This window comes from Anolis carolinensis, chromosome 1 (assembly GCF_035594765.1).
Source record: "Anolis carolinensis isolate JA03-04 chromosome 1, rAnoCar3.1.pri, whole genome shotgun sequence".
NCBI lineage: Eukaryota > Metazoa > Chordata > Lepidosauria > Squamata > Dactyloidae > Anolis > Anolis carolinensis.
The window spans coordinates 260,924,981-260,941,106 of NC_085841.1; the positions used below are offsets into that span (position 1 = coordinate 260,924,981).

General features: G+C 42.2%; 1 protein-coding gene across 1 annotated transcript in view; it reads right to left on the reverse strand.

Moving 5' to 3' along the window:
• The window catches only part of ighmbp2 (immunoglobulin mu DNA binding protein 2), a 92,166-nt gene that overhangs the window by 54,314 nt on the left and 21,726 nt on the right, over nt 1-16,126 (reverse strand). Inside the window, exons 5-6 of the mRNA XM_062967526.1 lie at nt 13,797-13,960; nt 11,681-11,881 (exon numbers count right to left, since the gene is read on the reverse strand). Of these exons, the coding sequence (XP_062823596.1) occupies nt 11,681-11,881; nt 13,797-13,960 (365 nt within the window). The remainder of the gene's footprint in view (nt 1-11,680; nt 11,882-13,796; nt 13,961-16,126) is intronic.

Here is a 16,126-nt window from a genome sequence, read left to right on the forward strand (position 1 = left end):
CAAACAGCCAATGCCCTTGGATCAAGCATCCCAAATTCTTCATTAGAATCAATATCATTCTGCCCACACCCAACTCTGTCCACACCTGTGGAACCACCCTCATTCCTTCAGGCAGACCATGTGGGATCTGCTTCTGAAGATACCCAAGCCTCTCCAGCATCAACAGCATCCATGGATCCAGATTCCTCCCCAAGCCCTTCCGGAACCCATGCCCAATCTATGCCAGCTTCCTCAGTCACCACTAGTTCCTCAGCATCCATTTCCACCTCAACACCCTCTCCCAAATCCTCACATATATCTTCCTCAGAAGATTCCTCATCAATCTCCCTGATTCTCTTCCTATATAAATCTTCCAGCGAGCCCTCCTCACGAGGATTCTTCCTTCCTCTCCTAATCCCACTATTATTACTCACAACCTCAGAAGACTCATTCACAACACTTATGTAATAATCCCCGGTTTTCATTAATCAGGCTTGGGCAGCTTGGGAACCATTACAACAAAGAGGTTTCAAACCCTTTTCCTCTCATGCCAGGCACTTCCAAACCAAGCACAAATGACAAGCACTTGAGCAGGCTACAAAATGTGTTACTAGGGTGGGAACACTAAAAAATAATGCTGACCCATATGTTCCTTGGTTTGCCTATTGTGATGCAAAACTATTAAAGAAGCTTGGACAACATAGGGCAGAGTGATTTGACTTTCATACTGGGATAGATGGAAGTCAAGTAATCTAACTATTCTGCTCACCTCCTTCGCAACACCAAGAACCCTTCATGTGCCGTCGCGCCTGGGGCTGTAAACTCTTAGTGAAAGAGGCATGGACGTGACATCTTTCCCCAGGGGATTGCTTCTTGCCCTCCTTTAGGGAAACTGGAACTCCCAAGGACCAAAACACTGTAGTTAACTCAAAAACTGGGTTTATTCTTCACAAAGGGGGTAAAAGAAAATATACATTACAGTCTTTGATTGTTTAAGTCCATGAAGCTTGTCCAGATCCCTCTTTCTCTGGCTGTGAATGCCGGAGCAAACTCAGCCTCAGTCCAATGACCTATGTCTGAAGACAAGAGTCTTCCTCTGTTGCCAAAGGACTGATGTGAAGGCGCTTGAGACTCCTCAACGTTGTTCAGGTTGGCCCTGAACATGAAGTGTGAGTCCCAAGGGTAAGAACCTCAGAATTGGTGCTGAGAGGTAACTTTTGAAGGGCTTTCAGAGCCAAGCCTCTCTTTCACGTCCATCCGATAGAGTGGAATGAAAAGGAGGAAACACAGTCCTACTCCAGGAAGAGGTGGAGCCAAACAGTTTTGCTGAGTGAGCAATATAACAGGTACAAACAACATTGATTGACAGATATAAATAACCAATCCAACTACATTTACAGGGTAAGGGCAAAATCAGGCATGATACAACAATTCAAATCTTGAAACTTATAGTTCCAACATATAGATGGCGCCACTCGCGCCGTCACACTCCCGGCCTAGATTTCCGGACTTTCGGAAATCTAAACAAAATGGAGTTAAATACCTTTAACTCTAATAACTTTAAGACTGTACGTCTTGTGAAAATAACTCAACCATGTCGCTAATAGGCCTGTCAAACAAAGAAACCTTTTCGTTAGATCTTAACCTGGGCCTTGCACACTCTATTGTCAGAGCTAGGATATAATTTTGACACAATACCCTTAGCCCATTGGTTTCTAGGAGCATCCTTTTGTTTAAGTAACATCAAATCCCCAACCTTTACGTTGGCACTTAACAATCCAAAACCCATAGTTTTTTGGGGCAGACTCTGTAAATGACCTTCCTTGGTGTTTGACCTTTGCGTGGAAATGCTGTGTCAACAGCAGAGCTATGTGGCTATGGTGTGGCAAAATAACAGGATTTTTAACACAGGATCTAATCTTTGCTCTTTTTAGTCTACCTCCAACCCTAAGGAGACCCTCATTGTCCAGGAAGGGGTTCAAGTCCTTTAAACCACTATTTTTGGGCAAGGATGCTTTTCTTTCTAGACAAGCTATTTTTGAAGGTGAGGAACTGCTAGCTATGTACTGTCTTGACAGTTGTATGTTTTCTATGCCTTGGGCTTGGCAAGTCTAATTTTTCCATTGTGACATGAGATCCTGAGGAAGCTCCTGATCCCAGGTGAGCTTAAGCTGAATTGCCTGTTTGAAAAGCAATTTGGCTGAGATGACTACTGGAGACACTATACCCAGTGGATCGTAAATGCCATTGATGGCAGATAACATAAGTCTTTTGGAGGTGACCATGTCCAATTTAGGGGCTCTTAAAGTAAAACAGTCTGCAGCTACGTTCCATAACAAACCTAAACTGGCTTGAGCGTTCAAGTCTTGAAACAACTTTGATGTATCCTTTTCCACCAAGTCTTTTGGTGGGAAAGCCTGAAGTATCTCTGGACTATTTGAGTTTATTTTGTGATACGGCAGGAACCACTGCTGTTCTCCCTCTGCACACACCCTGGCTGGTTCAGCGTAGTTGCTTCTGAAGAGGTCTTCCACAAACTGGGTGATCTGGGTCTTTACCTTCGGATCCTTTAGCATTCTTCTTAAGGACAGGAGACGATGAAGGGCAACATCTCTGTTGTTGGGTAGAGATGGTCTTTCCGGCTTGAAAGGTAAAGGTGCTATCCAATTACCTTCAGGGTCTTGAGTGACTTGGTTGTTCATCATCTCAAGGAACTTCTGTTCATTTTTAGAGAAGGCTGTTTGCTCATCTCTCTCTGTGACTTCAAAGATGGGAGAGTAATCGGGCATTACTCCCTGGCAGCAAACTGAGATGTGGCTGGCACATCCTTGCATTAGTGAAGGCCTTTTAGTGACAGGCTGGAACATCTTGTTCAGGCAGACTGGGCCTAACACCGTCCATCCTAAAGGCAACTGCTGGGCCATGGGTGATCCCTTAGGACCTTCAATCTGGTTGCTAACACGGAACAGTGTGGGACAATCTGCACCGATAAGCATGACGATGTCTGTTTCCAAGTCCAAAGCTGGAATTAGATCTTGAATACCTTTGAGATGAGGATGGGCTTGTACCACCTCCTTCGTGGCTATCTGTTCTTTGTTCCTGGGAATCAGGCTGCATTCTATAAGGTCAGGAAGATCGTACCTGACCTTTTGTCCGACAGGCGAGATTTTGAACTTTGTTGCAACTCTGCCATTCATCTTATTCTTTCCAGAACAAGTGGATATGGTGTAATCTATTGTCTCGGTATGAAGGTTGAACATGTTGAAGAACTCTGGGGTTGCAAGAGATGCGTCACTTTGGGCATCCAAGGCGACGTAGACCCTTTTCTTATTCCACGGCTGCTTGTCTGGATACACCTCTGCCAGGCAGATTGGGTGGCAAATCCTGGGCTTGTGGCTATTTTGACAAAGCTTGGTGCAGGCAACCGCAGGAGCCTTGAGGGCTACCTGAGGTTCTGTAGGCTTTTGGTCTTCTTTGGTTTCTTCTTTGGTAGGAGAATTTGACTTTGCTTTGAATTGAGGGGAATCGAAGTTGTGCATTGCAGAGCAATGCTTGATGCTGTTGCAGTGTTGGCATTTAACCTTTTCTTTGCAGTCTTTGGAGAAGTGAATAGTGGCGCCGCAGCATCTAAAGCACACCTTGGCCTTTTGAACTATTTGGAGTCGTTCTTTGTAAGGCTTCTTTGCGAACTCTCTGCATTCAGCTAGGCTGTGTGGCCTTTGATGAATGGGACAGGATATGGTGTTGTTGCTGACTGGTTGAGCAGAAGTTGCAGGAGTTGCGTCTGTCATCTTGACACTCAGGTTCCTTCTAAGATCTTTGCCCTGGGCTTTGTCTTCTTTGGAGGTCTTTTCAGGCTTTAGGTCTTGGTACAAAGCGAGAAGACCTGTTTGAGGGTCATTCCTCTCACGGGCTGCTCTAGTGACAAAATCCACCAAAAAGGTGAAGGGCGGGTATACATTTGCATTCTCCTCTTTGTACTTGAACACCTGTTTCCCCCAAGCTTCTCGAAGAGGAAAAGGAAGTTTGCAGAGAATGGCACTCTGCGACGTGTGCTGGTCCAGACATGCTAAACCTGGCAGCTCTGGATTTCCTTTGGCTGATGCTAGCTCTAGTAAAAGATCACTAAAGTCCCAAAGCTGTTTGCAATCTTTCATCTTCAGCGATGGGAACCTGTTGAGTCGATCCATGAGGGACGCTTCTATCTCAGTGCTCGCACCGAAGCGCTGGTCCAAGCGAGACCACGCTGTGGACAATGCTGTTTGGGGGTCTGCTACATGAGCAGCATAAAGTCTTTTTACTTGCTCGGCTGAGCTGGGTCCAAGCCACGCCATAACAAGGGACAGTTCTTCATCCGCTTCTAGCTTGAAATCTCGAATGGCCCTCATGAAGGTGATTTTCCACAGAAGGTAGTCATCCGGTCGGTCAGTGAATTTCTGGACGCCTTTGTCTCTGATGTCTCTTCTTGGATTTCTCAAGAGGGAACCCAATTGAGACTCCAGTGTGTAAGGGTACATCTGAGGAGTGTGATGTGGCCCGACGAAGTCAATGTTCTTCGGTTGAACACATCTTGTCGCGATGGTAGGCGATGCTGGGTTCAGCAGATTGCTGGCAGGCAGCACCTCTGAAGCCTTCATCTTCAGCGATGGGAGAATTGACTTGGTATGCAGAGATGAATGTGGTGGTTCACTCCTGGCCATGCCTTGCCAATGTGAATGGACATCTGGATGTTGTTGAAAGACGTCATCCTTTTGTTCCCAAGTAGACAAGTGGTATCTCTGAGGCCTAAGTACAGGGATGGACTCTGACAGAGATGGCACTCTCCCGGCCGTGCTTTGCTGTACTTCTGAGGAATGGGCTGGCCTTGAAGTCGCGAACACTGGAACAGGTGAGCGATCTTCAAGGTGGCAAAAGGAGATATGACTCTGCACTACAGGTGGTGCCAGTTGCAGGTGTGCTGAAACCTTTGCTGTAGGCTCTTGTGTTGGCAGGAAACTAAGGTTTTCTTGGGTTAGTTCCTGTGCTAGGGCTTTGGCTAGAACGTTAGCTCTGACTATCTTTTGTTCTGTGTCTCTTTTTACTTGAAGCAGATCTAGATCCCGTTGCAGCTCATCTTGCTTGGCTTCAGCCATTGCAAGCTCTATTTCTCTCTGGGCCCTGGCCTGTGCTAGGTCAGCTTCTTGTTGGGCCCTAGCCTGAGCTAGAAGCAGTTTCTGCTTGGCTTTAGCCTGTTGAAGGAGGAGTTCCTCTTCATTGAAGACAAGGTCTTGCTTAGCCATTTCTGCAGATGCCTCTGCTTCTAAAACCTCTTTTCTAATTTTCAAACGGACAGCCTCTCTGTTGTAGTGGGCTGCTTTGGAAGAAGTACTGATGAATGAGTGTGTGGATTGGGAGGAACTGCTACGCCTAGATGAATGCTTGGATTTAAGGCTAGCATCATTAGATGGAATCTTGAGCAGACTAGATCTAAGGCTTACACATGGGGAGCCTTGAACCCTTTCTTCTGCACCTTTGAATAAGGAACTGGGCTCTGGTTCAGATAGAACCGCGCTGTAGCGCCTCCTCTCTTCTTGTAGGCTAAAAGAAATTTCCTTAGCCCTATCTAAAGACTCTGGAGTGTTAATTTTGTTCAGTACATAGATTATTTCTTCTGCAATAGCACTCCCATTATTGAAGGCCTTTACAAATTCTTGCCTAAGAATTTCCTTTTCCTTTGGGCAAAAGGATGCCTTTATTGCATCAGCTATGGTTGGCAGGTTTTGCCAAGCTCTGTTAAACCTCTGCCTAAGCTGGCCTTCCTGCTGCAAAAGGCAGAGCATTGTTTTCTCTGTGGGGTGCCTTTCTCTGACAGGGCGGGGGGATTTGACCCTTGTTTGCAAAATCTCATTGCTATGACTTGACATTCTGTGAAATTCAAAAGGAAACTTATCCCAAGTTTCAAACAGTACAAAATGCAATACTATATAACTATACAACTAAAGGCACACAAAAGGGCAATGCAATACTTTAAACAAGACAATTAAAACAGCTGCTTAACTGGGAAGCTAAGCCTGGGCTTTCATAAACTTGCAGCAGGCTCTGAAGAAATGGCAGGAACTGCAGAAGGTTGGAAATTTATTGCTTTGCAAACTGGGTTCTGGAAGAGGCTTGGTTGAGCTGTAAAGGTTGGCTTCTGGAGAAATGTATCTACTTTGCAAAAAGCTTGATCTTGTGCAGTTGCAAGAGCTGGATGTAGCGATTAGCTGGCTAGCTTGAGATGAAAAAAGAGCGGGAAAGCTTGCAAATGTCTCAATTTTGCAAAGGCTAGGCTTCTAGCAAAATGTATCCACTTTGCAGAAGGCTTGAACTTGCTGCAGCTGCAAGAGCTGGATGTATCAATTTGCTGGGGGCTTGAGATGCAAAAAAAGGTGGGAAACCTAGCAAATGTCTCAATTTTGCAAAGGCTAGGCTTCTAGCAAATGTATCCACTTTGCAGAAGGCTTGAACTTGCTGCTGCTGCAAGAGCTGGATGTAGGGATTTGCTGGTGGCTTGAGATGCAAAAGAGCAGGAAAGCTTGTAAATGTCTCAAGTTTTTGAAGGCTGGGCTTCCTTTGACTTCTTTATCTTTAGGAGACTATGGGCTTGGCAAATTTAAGGCCCTTTCACTCCTTCTTTTCCCTTCTTAGCACTTCTGGAAGGCTTCTTTCAGCAGTTCTGGAAAAGAAGGCTTCTCTCTCAGTACTTCTGGAAAAGAAGGCTTCTCTCAGCACTTCTGGAAAAGAAGGCTTCTCTCAGCACTGTGCCGTCGCGCCTGGGGCTGTAAACTCTTAGTGAAAGAGGCATGGACGTGACATCTTTCCCCAGGGGATTGCTTCTTGCCCTCCTTTAGGGAAACTGGAACTCCCAAGGACCAAAACACTGTAGTTAACTCAAAAACTGGGTTTATTCTTCACAAAGGGGGTAAAAGAAAATATACATTACAGTCTTTGATTGTTTAAGTCCATGATGTTTGTCCAGATCCCTCTTTCTCTGGCTGTGAATGCCGGAGCAAACTCAGCCTCAGTCCAATGACCTATATCTGAATACAAGAGTCTTCCTCTGTTGCCAAAGGACTGATGTGAAGGCGCTTGAGACTCCTCAACGTTGTTCAGGTTGGCCCTGAACATGAAGTGTGAGTCCCAAGGGTAAGAACCTCAGAATTGGTGCTGAGAGGTAACTTTTGAAGGGCTTTCAGAGCCAAGCCTCTCTTTCACGTCCATCCGATAGAGAACTTGCTGATGGAATGAAAAGGAGGAAACACAGTCCTACTCCAGGAAGAGGTGGAGCCAAACAGTTTTGCTGAGTGAGCAATATAACAGGTACAAACAACATTGATTGACAGATATAAATAACCAATCCAACTACATTTACAGGGTAAGGGCAAAATCAGGCATGATACAACAATTCAAATCTTGAAACTTATAGTTCCAACATATAGATGGCGCCACTCGCGCCGTCACACTTCAGAACACAAATATTTCTATCAAAGCAACCCTCATTATAGAGTTATACTCCTTGAACTGTTAAAAGAGACACCCAAAAGTTAACCGTTGTTTCAATATTGAAAATGCCATTATTTCTGTAGTTAAGTTTGCACAATCCACACGCAAGGAAGAAGTTATTTGGCTAGGAAGAATTCCAAGACCTGTAGAAGTGCAAAAATAAATGTAAAGGAGAGAAAATCTCAAGTGCATGAGGACTGAGCAATGGAATGCTCAGAGAACACTGGAACAACGTTGAACTACTGGAGCTGAACATGGGCAATTCCTGGCACTGCCAGTCAAAAAAAACATTGTAGAACTATTCTACATTTCTTTTTAAACAGAACTTTCTGGTAAGAAAAAAGGATGAACAAATTGGTATGAACATGCAACAGAATTAAAAATGGATGATGTTATGAGCTGGGCCATTAATAAAATTCTGGTTGAAACAAGGCATGTTTTTAAAAACTGTTTGGAAGCATCAGTGAAAGACACCAGGGTGTGGAAATCCAAAGAGAAAGGTGGTGCAATGCATTGGTTGGAAATCCAAATAGGCCCACTCTTGGCTGGTTGCCGGTCTCACTTGTTCAAAAGAAAATCCACCAACCTTGCACCAAAATAGTTCAAGAGTTCAAACTGTTTTAATAGTGTTTGTGACTGAGCTTTTTCTGATCAAACCAAATTCTATTTATACCCCCCTATAGTACCAGAAAATTAATGCCTCAAATCAGTATTTTATTTGAACAGGGATTAGCAACTAGTGAGCTGAGCCAAAATCCCTCCTCTTCCCACCCTATTAAAGTATATAATCTGACTTCAGCTGTCAACCCAAAAAGCCAGAGGATTGTGGATAAAGAACAGTATCTGTGATAATGAGAAAGGAGGGGATTTTGCTACCTTCCACATCATGCTGTTAAGTTCCAATCAAGGAAAGTTAGTTGAGCCAGGATGCTCACTAGAAAACCAACTGCACACATATGTAATTAAAGCAGTTCATGTTTCAACACTGCTACCTGGTCATATCTTATCATCCATGAAATTGAGAACAGCAATCTACTAACACATTTGTTTGTGTGGGGTGATGCATGTACAAGAATATCTAAAAATTACTTTGTAAATCAAATGATATTATAAATAACTACTAAGAAAATATTGTTATGGTTCTGAAAAGGGGAAAGGTACAGTGACGTACAGTCATTTCCTCCTAAATGAATGCAGTTCAAATGGGCACAAGTAAGGGGGTAACTGTGTGTACTATGCCCTGGCATCCATCTGAGTCCTGCCTTTGCGTGATTGTGGGCAGCTTCCTGGCACAGGACATTTAATGCAATTTTGAACCCATTTTTGTACAACGTCCTTGAAAAATGAAAAATAAAATTGTATTAAAATATGTTATCCTAATTAAATTACTGCCACATTTTAAATTAAGTTAAAAGAGTAAATTAAATAAATTGTATGACAAAGAACTCCAAGCCCCTGCTTACTGATTTTGCTAAGCAAAGAAGATGAAGGAGAGGAATGTGTAACAAATCTGTTTATACAATTAGTGTACTGAATTATCTGGCCATCCATTTGATGCTATAATATTACTGGTATAATGTAAAAATGCAAAATTGTCTTATGGAGCCTATATAGTCAGTGGCTGCTCTCTGCTCTGAAAGTTCCAAAGAAGGTGAAAATGGCCTGCTTTTTTTTGCTCTCCTTCAATCAGAAAGTAAAGACTTTTTATTATTCCAACAGAAATGAAGTTTTTAAAGAGAGGCTTTAAGTGCTGTACTGAGTTTTAGACTGCTTTTCATTGTTTTTAATTGTATGTTCTATGAAGAACACTAAAAGCAATTTAAAACATAAATATCCCCTTTCAATGTTGCTATGTTCTATATTTTAACTAAATTATACTTGTTTTAATTTGTAAGCTGTCCTAAATCCTGGTTTGGGGGAAATGTGGTATATAAATAAAATTAATAATAGTGATGATAATAATTATAACAATAATAATGATGATGATAATGATACTAATATAATACTTGAATTTCTGTCCAACCATAAGACATAGCTTTGATTTATCAGCATCTGCAGAAGGGGAATTCAAAAAGCACTAAATATGGAGTTGTATACCCACATCCAGAGACCACTGTGAACCCCATCAACAATGGATCTGGACCACACTTGGCATACAGACCCCCCCCCCACCATAACCCACTTTAACTCCTGGTGGGGTTTGTGGAGCAATGGCAGAGGATGGTGGGAGTTGAAATACCTTCACCCACAACCAGAGGCCACCAAAAACCCCTCTCCCAAATAATGGATCTGGACGAAACCTGCCACACAGACTTGCCATAACCAATTTTAAGTCTTGCTTGGTTATTTGCGGGTGGGAGTGGACCCTGGGCAATGGAAGTTGCAATATGTACACCATATCCAGAGTCAACTGTGTACCCCACAGATAATGGATCTGGACCAAACTTGGCACACAGAACCTCTCCCCCCATGACTACTTTAAACACTGGCAGAGTTTGGCGAGAAATGACAGAGGATGATGCAGCCCACCAATATCCTTATGCATTTTCCAATGGCAACAGTCACAAAATCCCAAAACAGTGGCTTTTTTCGAATGTGCATTCTTACCAAATTACCTAACCCAGGCATTGCCAGGTACCTAAGCAAGTACATAATAAAGAAAACTTCCTTCTATTATCAAAGGACGTCTTCCATAATCACTGCATTGTCGTATTCGATATCTTAGGGATCTTCAACATTTTAGAGCTTTGTTGCCATTCAGAAACCTGAGAAACTGACATGGGCAGACAACCACAACAAAATGGCTGCTACAGAGGTTAGCGAAGTGAAAAATGCCTTCCTGTGCACGAAAGACAATAATTATTTCACATAAAAATGAGGACATGGCAAAGGTTGGATGAGATGCTAAACAATGCAACAAGAACAAAGAGAAGACCCGCAAAAAAACAGATCACACGCTGGCAAAATTCCCAATCCCACCCAAAACACAGAGACATGGCAAAACTGTACACTCAAGCTACAAAGCCTCAAGAAGCACCTCCTCTTCACCCTGATTCCCCCTTAAGTCCCTTCTGCTTCAAACTCAAGTCTAGCAAGCCATTTTCTCCTGTGGAGAAGAGTCCATATCCTGTCCTTAAAAAAAGCAATAGTTTGTCCTAGCTGGCTGAGCACAGAGGGAAGCAGAACACCAGCCTCTAGCTATTGTGCCACTTTTCTTGTCTTTGTTCTAAATACTCTGGATCTGTAAAAAGAAAAGAAGGGGGCAGGTGGATGGAAGCCAAAGATTTGCAATTCATCCAGCCAAGACTGGTTGTTTTGTGTGAATTATAAAATTAATTAAACATCAGTAAGGACCTCAGAGAATGGGCCTGGGGCAACCACAGGTACAGCAGTGCAGAGCTTTCTCTGTATTATGACCTTGCTCTAAGCATGTCATTCTTTAGTACAAACATTGAGAGAATCATTGGGGAAATCCAAAGTTTAGAAAAAGGAAGAAAGCAACCTTGAGTTGTAGAGAGAGGTTCAAAACCCAAAATATTATTTTTTAAAAATAGGTTTGCTAAAATCTGAACAGAGGCACTCCATCCTGCAACGGTTTGCTGTTGGTCCCACTTGTAAATGCTTCATAATGTATCTCCGATTCTGATTCTTCAGATCTATACTATCAAATTCTCCATACAATTTTTCTAATACAATAATAAGGGGCAGGTGTTTGCCAACAATCCCAGGATTTGAAGGTTGTGCTGACCTTGATTTCTGTGTAGCACTTTGTGGGAGTTTTCACTTCCTCCTTAGGTAGCTGGACTGTAAGAGCAGTGGCATGTATAATTTACTGTCGCTCCACTGCTGAGCTGAGTTCAACAAACACCAATGAGCTTTAGAAGTATTCAGTCCAGTTAATTGATTACAAGGTGTTTCACAAACAACTCCAAATCCACCTCATCTTCCTATCCCCCTGGCTTCACTCCCTTCCTTTTATGCCCCTCACCCTTCTGATCACACAGCTGCCTGCCCTCAAATGTGTTTCCAGGCTTAGCTTGTAAATCTCTCCCTGAAGATAAAGGGGCGGTGCACTCAACAACTCTTACCCTCTTACACACTTATAATTACAGCAGATATTAGCAATATATTCTACAGGGCAATTATTTAAAAACAAAAAAATGTGGAATACAAAACTTACAAATGCTTGATCAATATCCTTTCGGATATCTGCCACAATTTGGGCATTATCCCCATGGGCCAAGATGGCATCAAGTGAATGTTGCTGTATGGACTCCAAGAGACGAGCTGGATGACCAAGGCGGAGAATCCGGGCTTTATGGCTTGCAAGTCTTTCTACCAAGTTGTCCACTGCGATGTTAGATGGAGCGCAGCACAAGACCTTAAAAAGAAACATTTTTAAAGTTTCCCTGCAATTGCTAGAAATTTCCAAAGGCTTAGATTAGGAGTACACAGAAACAAAATCAGCATGAAGCTAAAGGCAGCAGAAAAGAAGTGCTTGTATAGTTTTTCTAGAACAACATCTTGTTAAAAATATTAATGGGTATACCACTGGGTATGTTTGTTTGGGCTGTATCAAAGGAATACACAATGCAAAACAGTTCATCTGATGTGTTTTTGCTATATACTCAGTCACCTGGTCTCAAGGGCTACAAAGTTCTACTTTGTCTAAGTTCTACCTTCTAAGGTACCATATGTTATCTGACAAGTGAAGACCTTTTTATTCCAGCAGTTCTATGGGAAGTGATTGCTTTCTACAATGATTTTCTGTTTTATTGCTGTAGTTTTAAATCTATGCTCCGAACATAATTTTATATGCGTTGTCGATTTTAATTCTATCATATATTTTACATGATTTAATATTATTTAATATTTATTTTTTCATGTGCGCTTAGCTATATGTGCTTTAATTAGTATTTCTTTTTATTCTGTAAGCCACCTTAAACCCCACTCCTGGGAAAATGGCTGGATAAAATATAAGCATATCTTAGTTAATAAAGCCTCTGACAATGAAGCTTCTTTTTCAAAGGCTTTTTATGCTCATCCGGCCCAATCCTTCCTCCTCATCCTCTGTCTAACTGGAATTCATTTTGGCAATGTTAGCATTGGGAAAATTGTGAAAGATGAGTGAAAATATACAGATTTTTAATGTTAGGTTTCAACAGTGTGTCTTCAGTGAGCAATGCAATAAACAAAACTTTGTGTGGTAAAGAAAGGGATTCTACTCTTGCCAATCACTGTTGATTCTAATTCCAGCCTCAAGGAGAAATGCCAGGGCAGAACCTAGGATGTACGTGGGTTATCAAGAAAGTAGATTACGTTTTGGAATTAAAAATGAACAAAGTATAGGAGAAAACATTTACCATATGCAGTTGAAAGCCACACCCAAATGCCACATCTCACGTAGTCGCCATTCAAACCTAGGCACTTATCATAGCGATGAATGAGCTTTGCAACTCCTTCCCCACTAAATTCTACCGCTTGCTTCCTTGACCAGCCGGTCACCCCTTCCTGCAGCTACGCAGCGTCGTCAAAATGCTGCGTTGCCAGCCACACCCCCATTGTTGGAAACAAGTGGTTGAGGAAGCAAGCGGCAGAATTTAGTGGCGAAGGAGTTGCCAAGCTCATTCATCTCTATGATAAGTGCCTAGATTTGAATGGCGACTACGTGAGATGTGGTATTTGGGTGTGGCTTTCAACTGCATATGGTAAATGTTTTCTCCTTTACTTTGTTCATTTTTAATTCCAAAACGTAATCTACTTTCTGGAAAGCCCTCGTACTTCATTCCCTTCCTGAATTATATTACTGCCCCATAATGGATATCAAATGCCTAGACATCTACTGTCATGTCATATACATGCTACAGCAGGTATGGGCAGCTGTGCAGGGCCCGGGGGGTCAATTTTCTACACACCAAATACAAACCAGCATGCCAAAATACCTCTGTTTCCTTCCATTTGTCCTTCAAAATATTGACTGAAGTAATGTCATATCACCCCAAATCTTCATTTTATTGGTAACTAGGCTTATTTGAAAAGAAGTGGTATTCTGGGTGGCTTGGGAATGAATTTACGGAATGTATTTGGGGGATTTTCAGGGAAAATCACTCCACATTGAGTTTTTTTTTTTTAAAGGGATCTTGGAGGATTTGCATATAACTGGCAGGGGTCTTCAAGGGACACAGAAATGAGAGTTGGAGCCACATGTGGGTAACAGGTCAGTTTCCTCACCCCTGCACTACACAGAGAGACACCATGTCTCCCATCTAGTATTAGATGCAGCCTCTCTCACTCACTTTCAATCTCTGCTGCACAGCTTGGAGTATTATCTCAACTACAGTCGTCGTTTTGCCAGTGCCAGGTGGTCCATGGATGATTGCAAGCTCTTTCTGTGCCAAGGAAAAACCAACAGCCTCCTTCTGGGAGGCATCCAGTGATTCATTGTAGAACTTCAGAGGCCCTGCAAATAGCAGCAGGAGGAACATTTATTTAGCTCTCTGTCTTGCAAAGAACATGTACAGATGAAAGCAAAGTCAACAATACACATAAGGGTTGACCCTATAAGCAGATCAGATCTGATAGCAATAATAACCTTTGTAACAAAGGAAACATCCTGGTTAATACCCGGAGGGACCCAGATCCCCACTGAGTCCTGGCTTTCTTGATGGAAAAGCTATGTTTAGCTGTAAATAGGCTCAGCCTTCAGAGACATTTGATATCATTATATGAGTCTGTGTTGGAACAGAAAGTGAATGTGCTGTGCCAGGCAGTATTCTCGAAAGGCATTAGTCCCACATCATTTCACTCAGAATTTCATTTGTTAAAATCCCCTTCTCTACTAAGAGATCAAACATGTGCATTGTGTAAGCAGATGTTGCCAGATCTTCATAGAATGATGAATGGCATTCCATAAAACAGAAAGCAGGATGGTGGGAACCTGGGGGATGGGTGGGTGGGGGGGGGGCATGTAGAAAGATTTGAAGGTGAAATGGGGCTTGTCCAACCTGATACACAGAAAACCTGATGATCAGAATTCTACTACTGAAATATTCCCAATGACATTAGGCCTCCAAACAAAGCAGCAACACTTTCATACTAGACAGGCTCAACTTTCTCAGCTAAATTGCCCTAGAAGTGACGAAGCTTAGCCCCACTTAAGTAGTAGTGTGGATCCGTTGCCCGGTATGCTGTGCTTCTTTGATATAGACTGGGTTTAAGGCAACAACAGAGGTTTAACTTACTTTCAGGACTGAAAGGATGTCTGATGCAGAGTCTGCACTCAAAAGGAATCAGATATAACCATGCAAGACATTTTATCCCTTTTGACAGCTATTCAAAAGATCTGCTCCCTCCCCTGATTGGCTCAGAAATGGCAATAATAATAATAATAATAATAATAATAATAATAATAATAATAATAATAATTTATTTGTATTCCGCCCTATCTCCCCGAGGGGACCCAGAGGGGCTTCTAACATAATAACAGGCAAATATTCAATGCTAATATAAACAAAGGGCTAATAATTTAGATAAAAACAATAATCAACAATAACAATACTCACACCATACAATAAGTAAAAAGACAGTGACATTAAAGGATCCAAGCCAGCTTTCATTGGCTGTGGACTCCCTGTGATGTCAGAGGTGGGTGGAGACTCCTTCTTGGTGGAAAAATTTAAGAGCCGTTATTTGTCCATTTGAAGCTGGAGCCATTTGGAAGGTTCTCACAGGAAGAAACGGGCGAAACTTGGCAAATGGTCTGAGTCAATGCAAATAAACCAGAATGGGATTATGTAAGTCCACAGAAGGAGCTAGGCTTTGATACAGGTAGAAGGCTTATGTAAATATAGATAGCTGAATGGAAAGCATACGGAAGAATATAAATCCTATTGAGGAGCAGTTTACATCTGATATTTCTGACACACCTGGATGTTCACCTGGAACCTGATCCTAATTGCATCTTAAAGATGGATCTTTTCTTGTTTGCTTTGTTTCCCTGAAATGATTCCCTCCCAGCTGGACACCTGACCAGCTTCTCAGATGTACAAACCCCAACAGGTTCACAAGTACATACAGTAGAGTATCGCTTATCCAACGTAAACGGGCCAGCAGAACGTTGGATAAGCGAATATGTTGGATAATAAGGAGAGATTAAGGAAAAGCCTATTAAACATTACATTAGGTTATTATTTTATAAATTAAGCACCAAAACATCATGTTATACAACAAATTTGACAGAAAACGTAGTTCAATGCACAGTAATGCTATGTAGTAATTACTGTACTTATGAATTTAGCACCAAAATATCATGATGTATTGAAAACATTGACTACCAAAATGCATTGGATAATCCAGAACGTTGGATAAGCGGGTGTTGGATAAGTGAGACTCTACTGTACATACATTATATAATTTTAATTTCTTTTGGGTGCCCTGGAACATGTCTATGGCTGCCCTCTACCAGTACAACCAATCCCCACTGCATACATATGTGAGCCCCCTTGTTCATTTATCATCAATAAAACACATCCATGAATCTAGACATAGGAGAAGCCTCAGAGTTATGGTGAAACTTTTCAGGAGAGGGGATTTGGGGTTAGCCTGTTTCTCTTCCACCTTTCCGGGG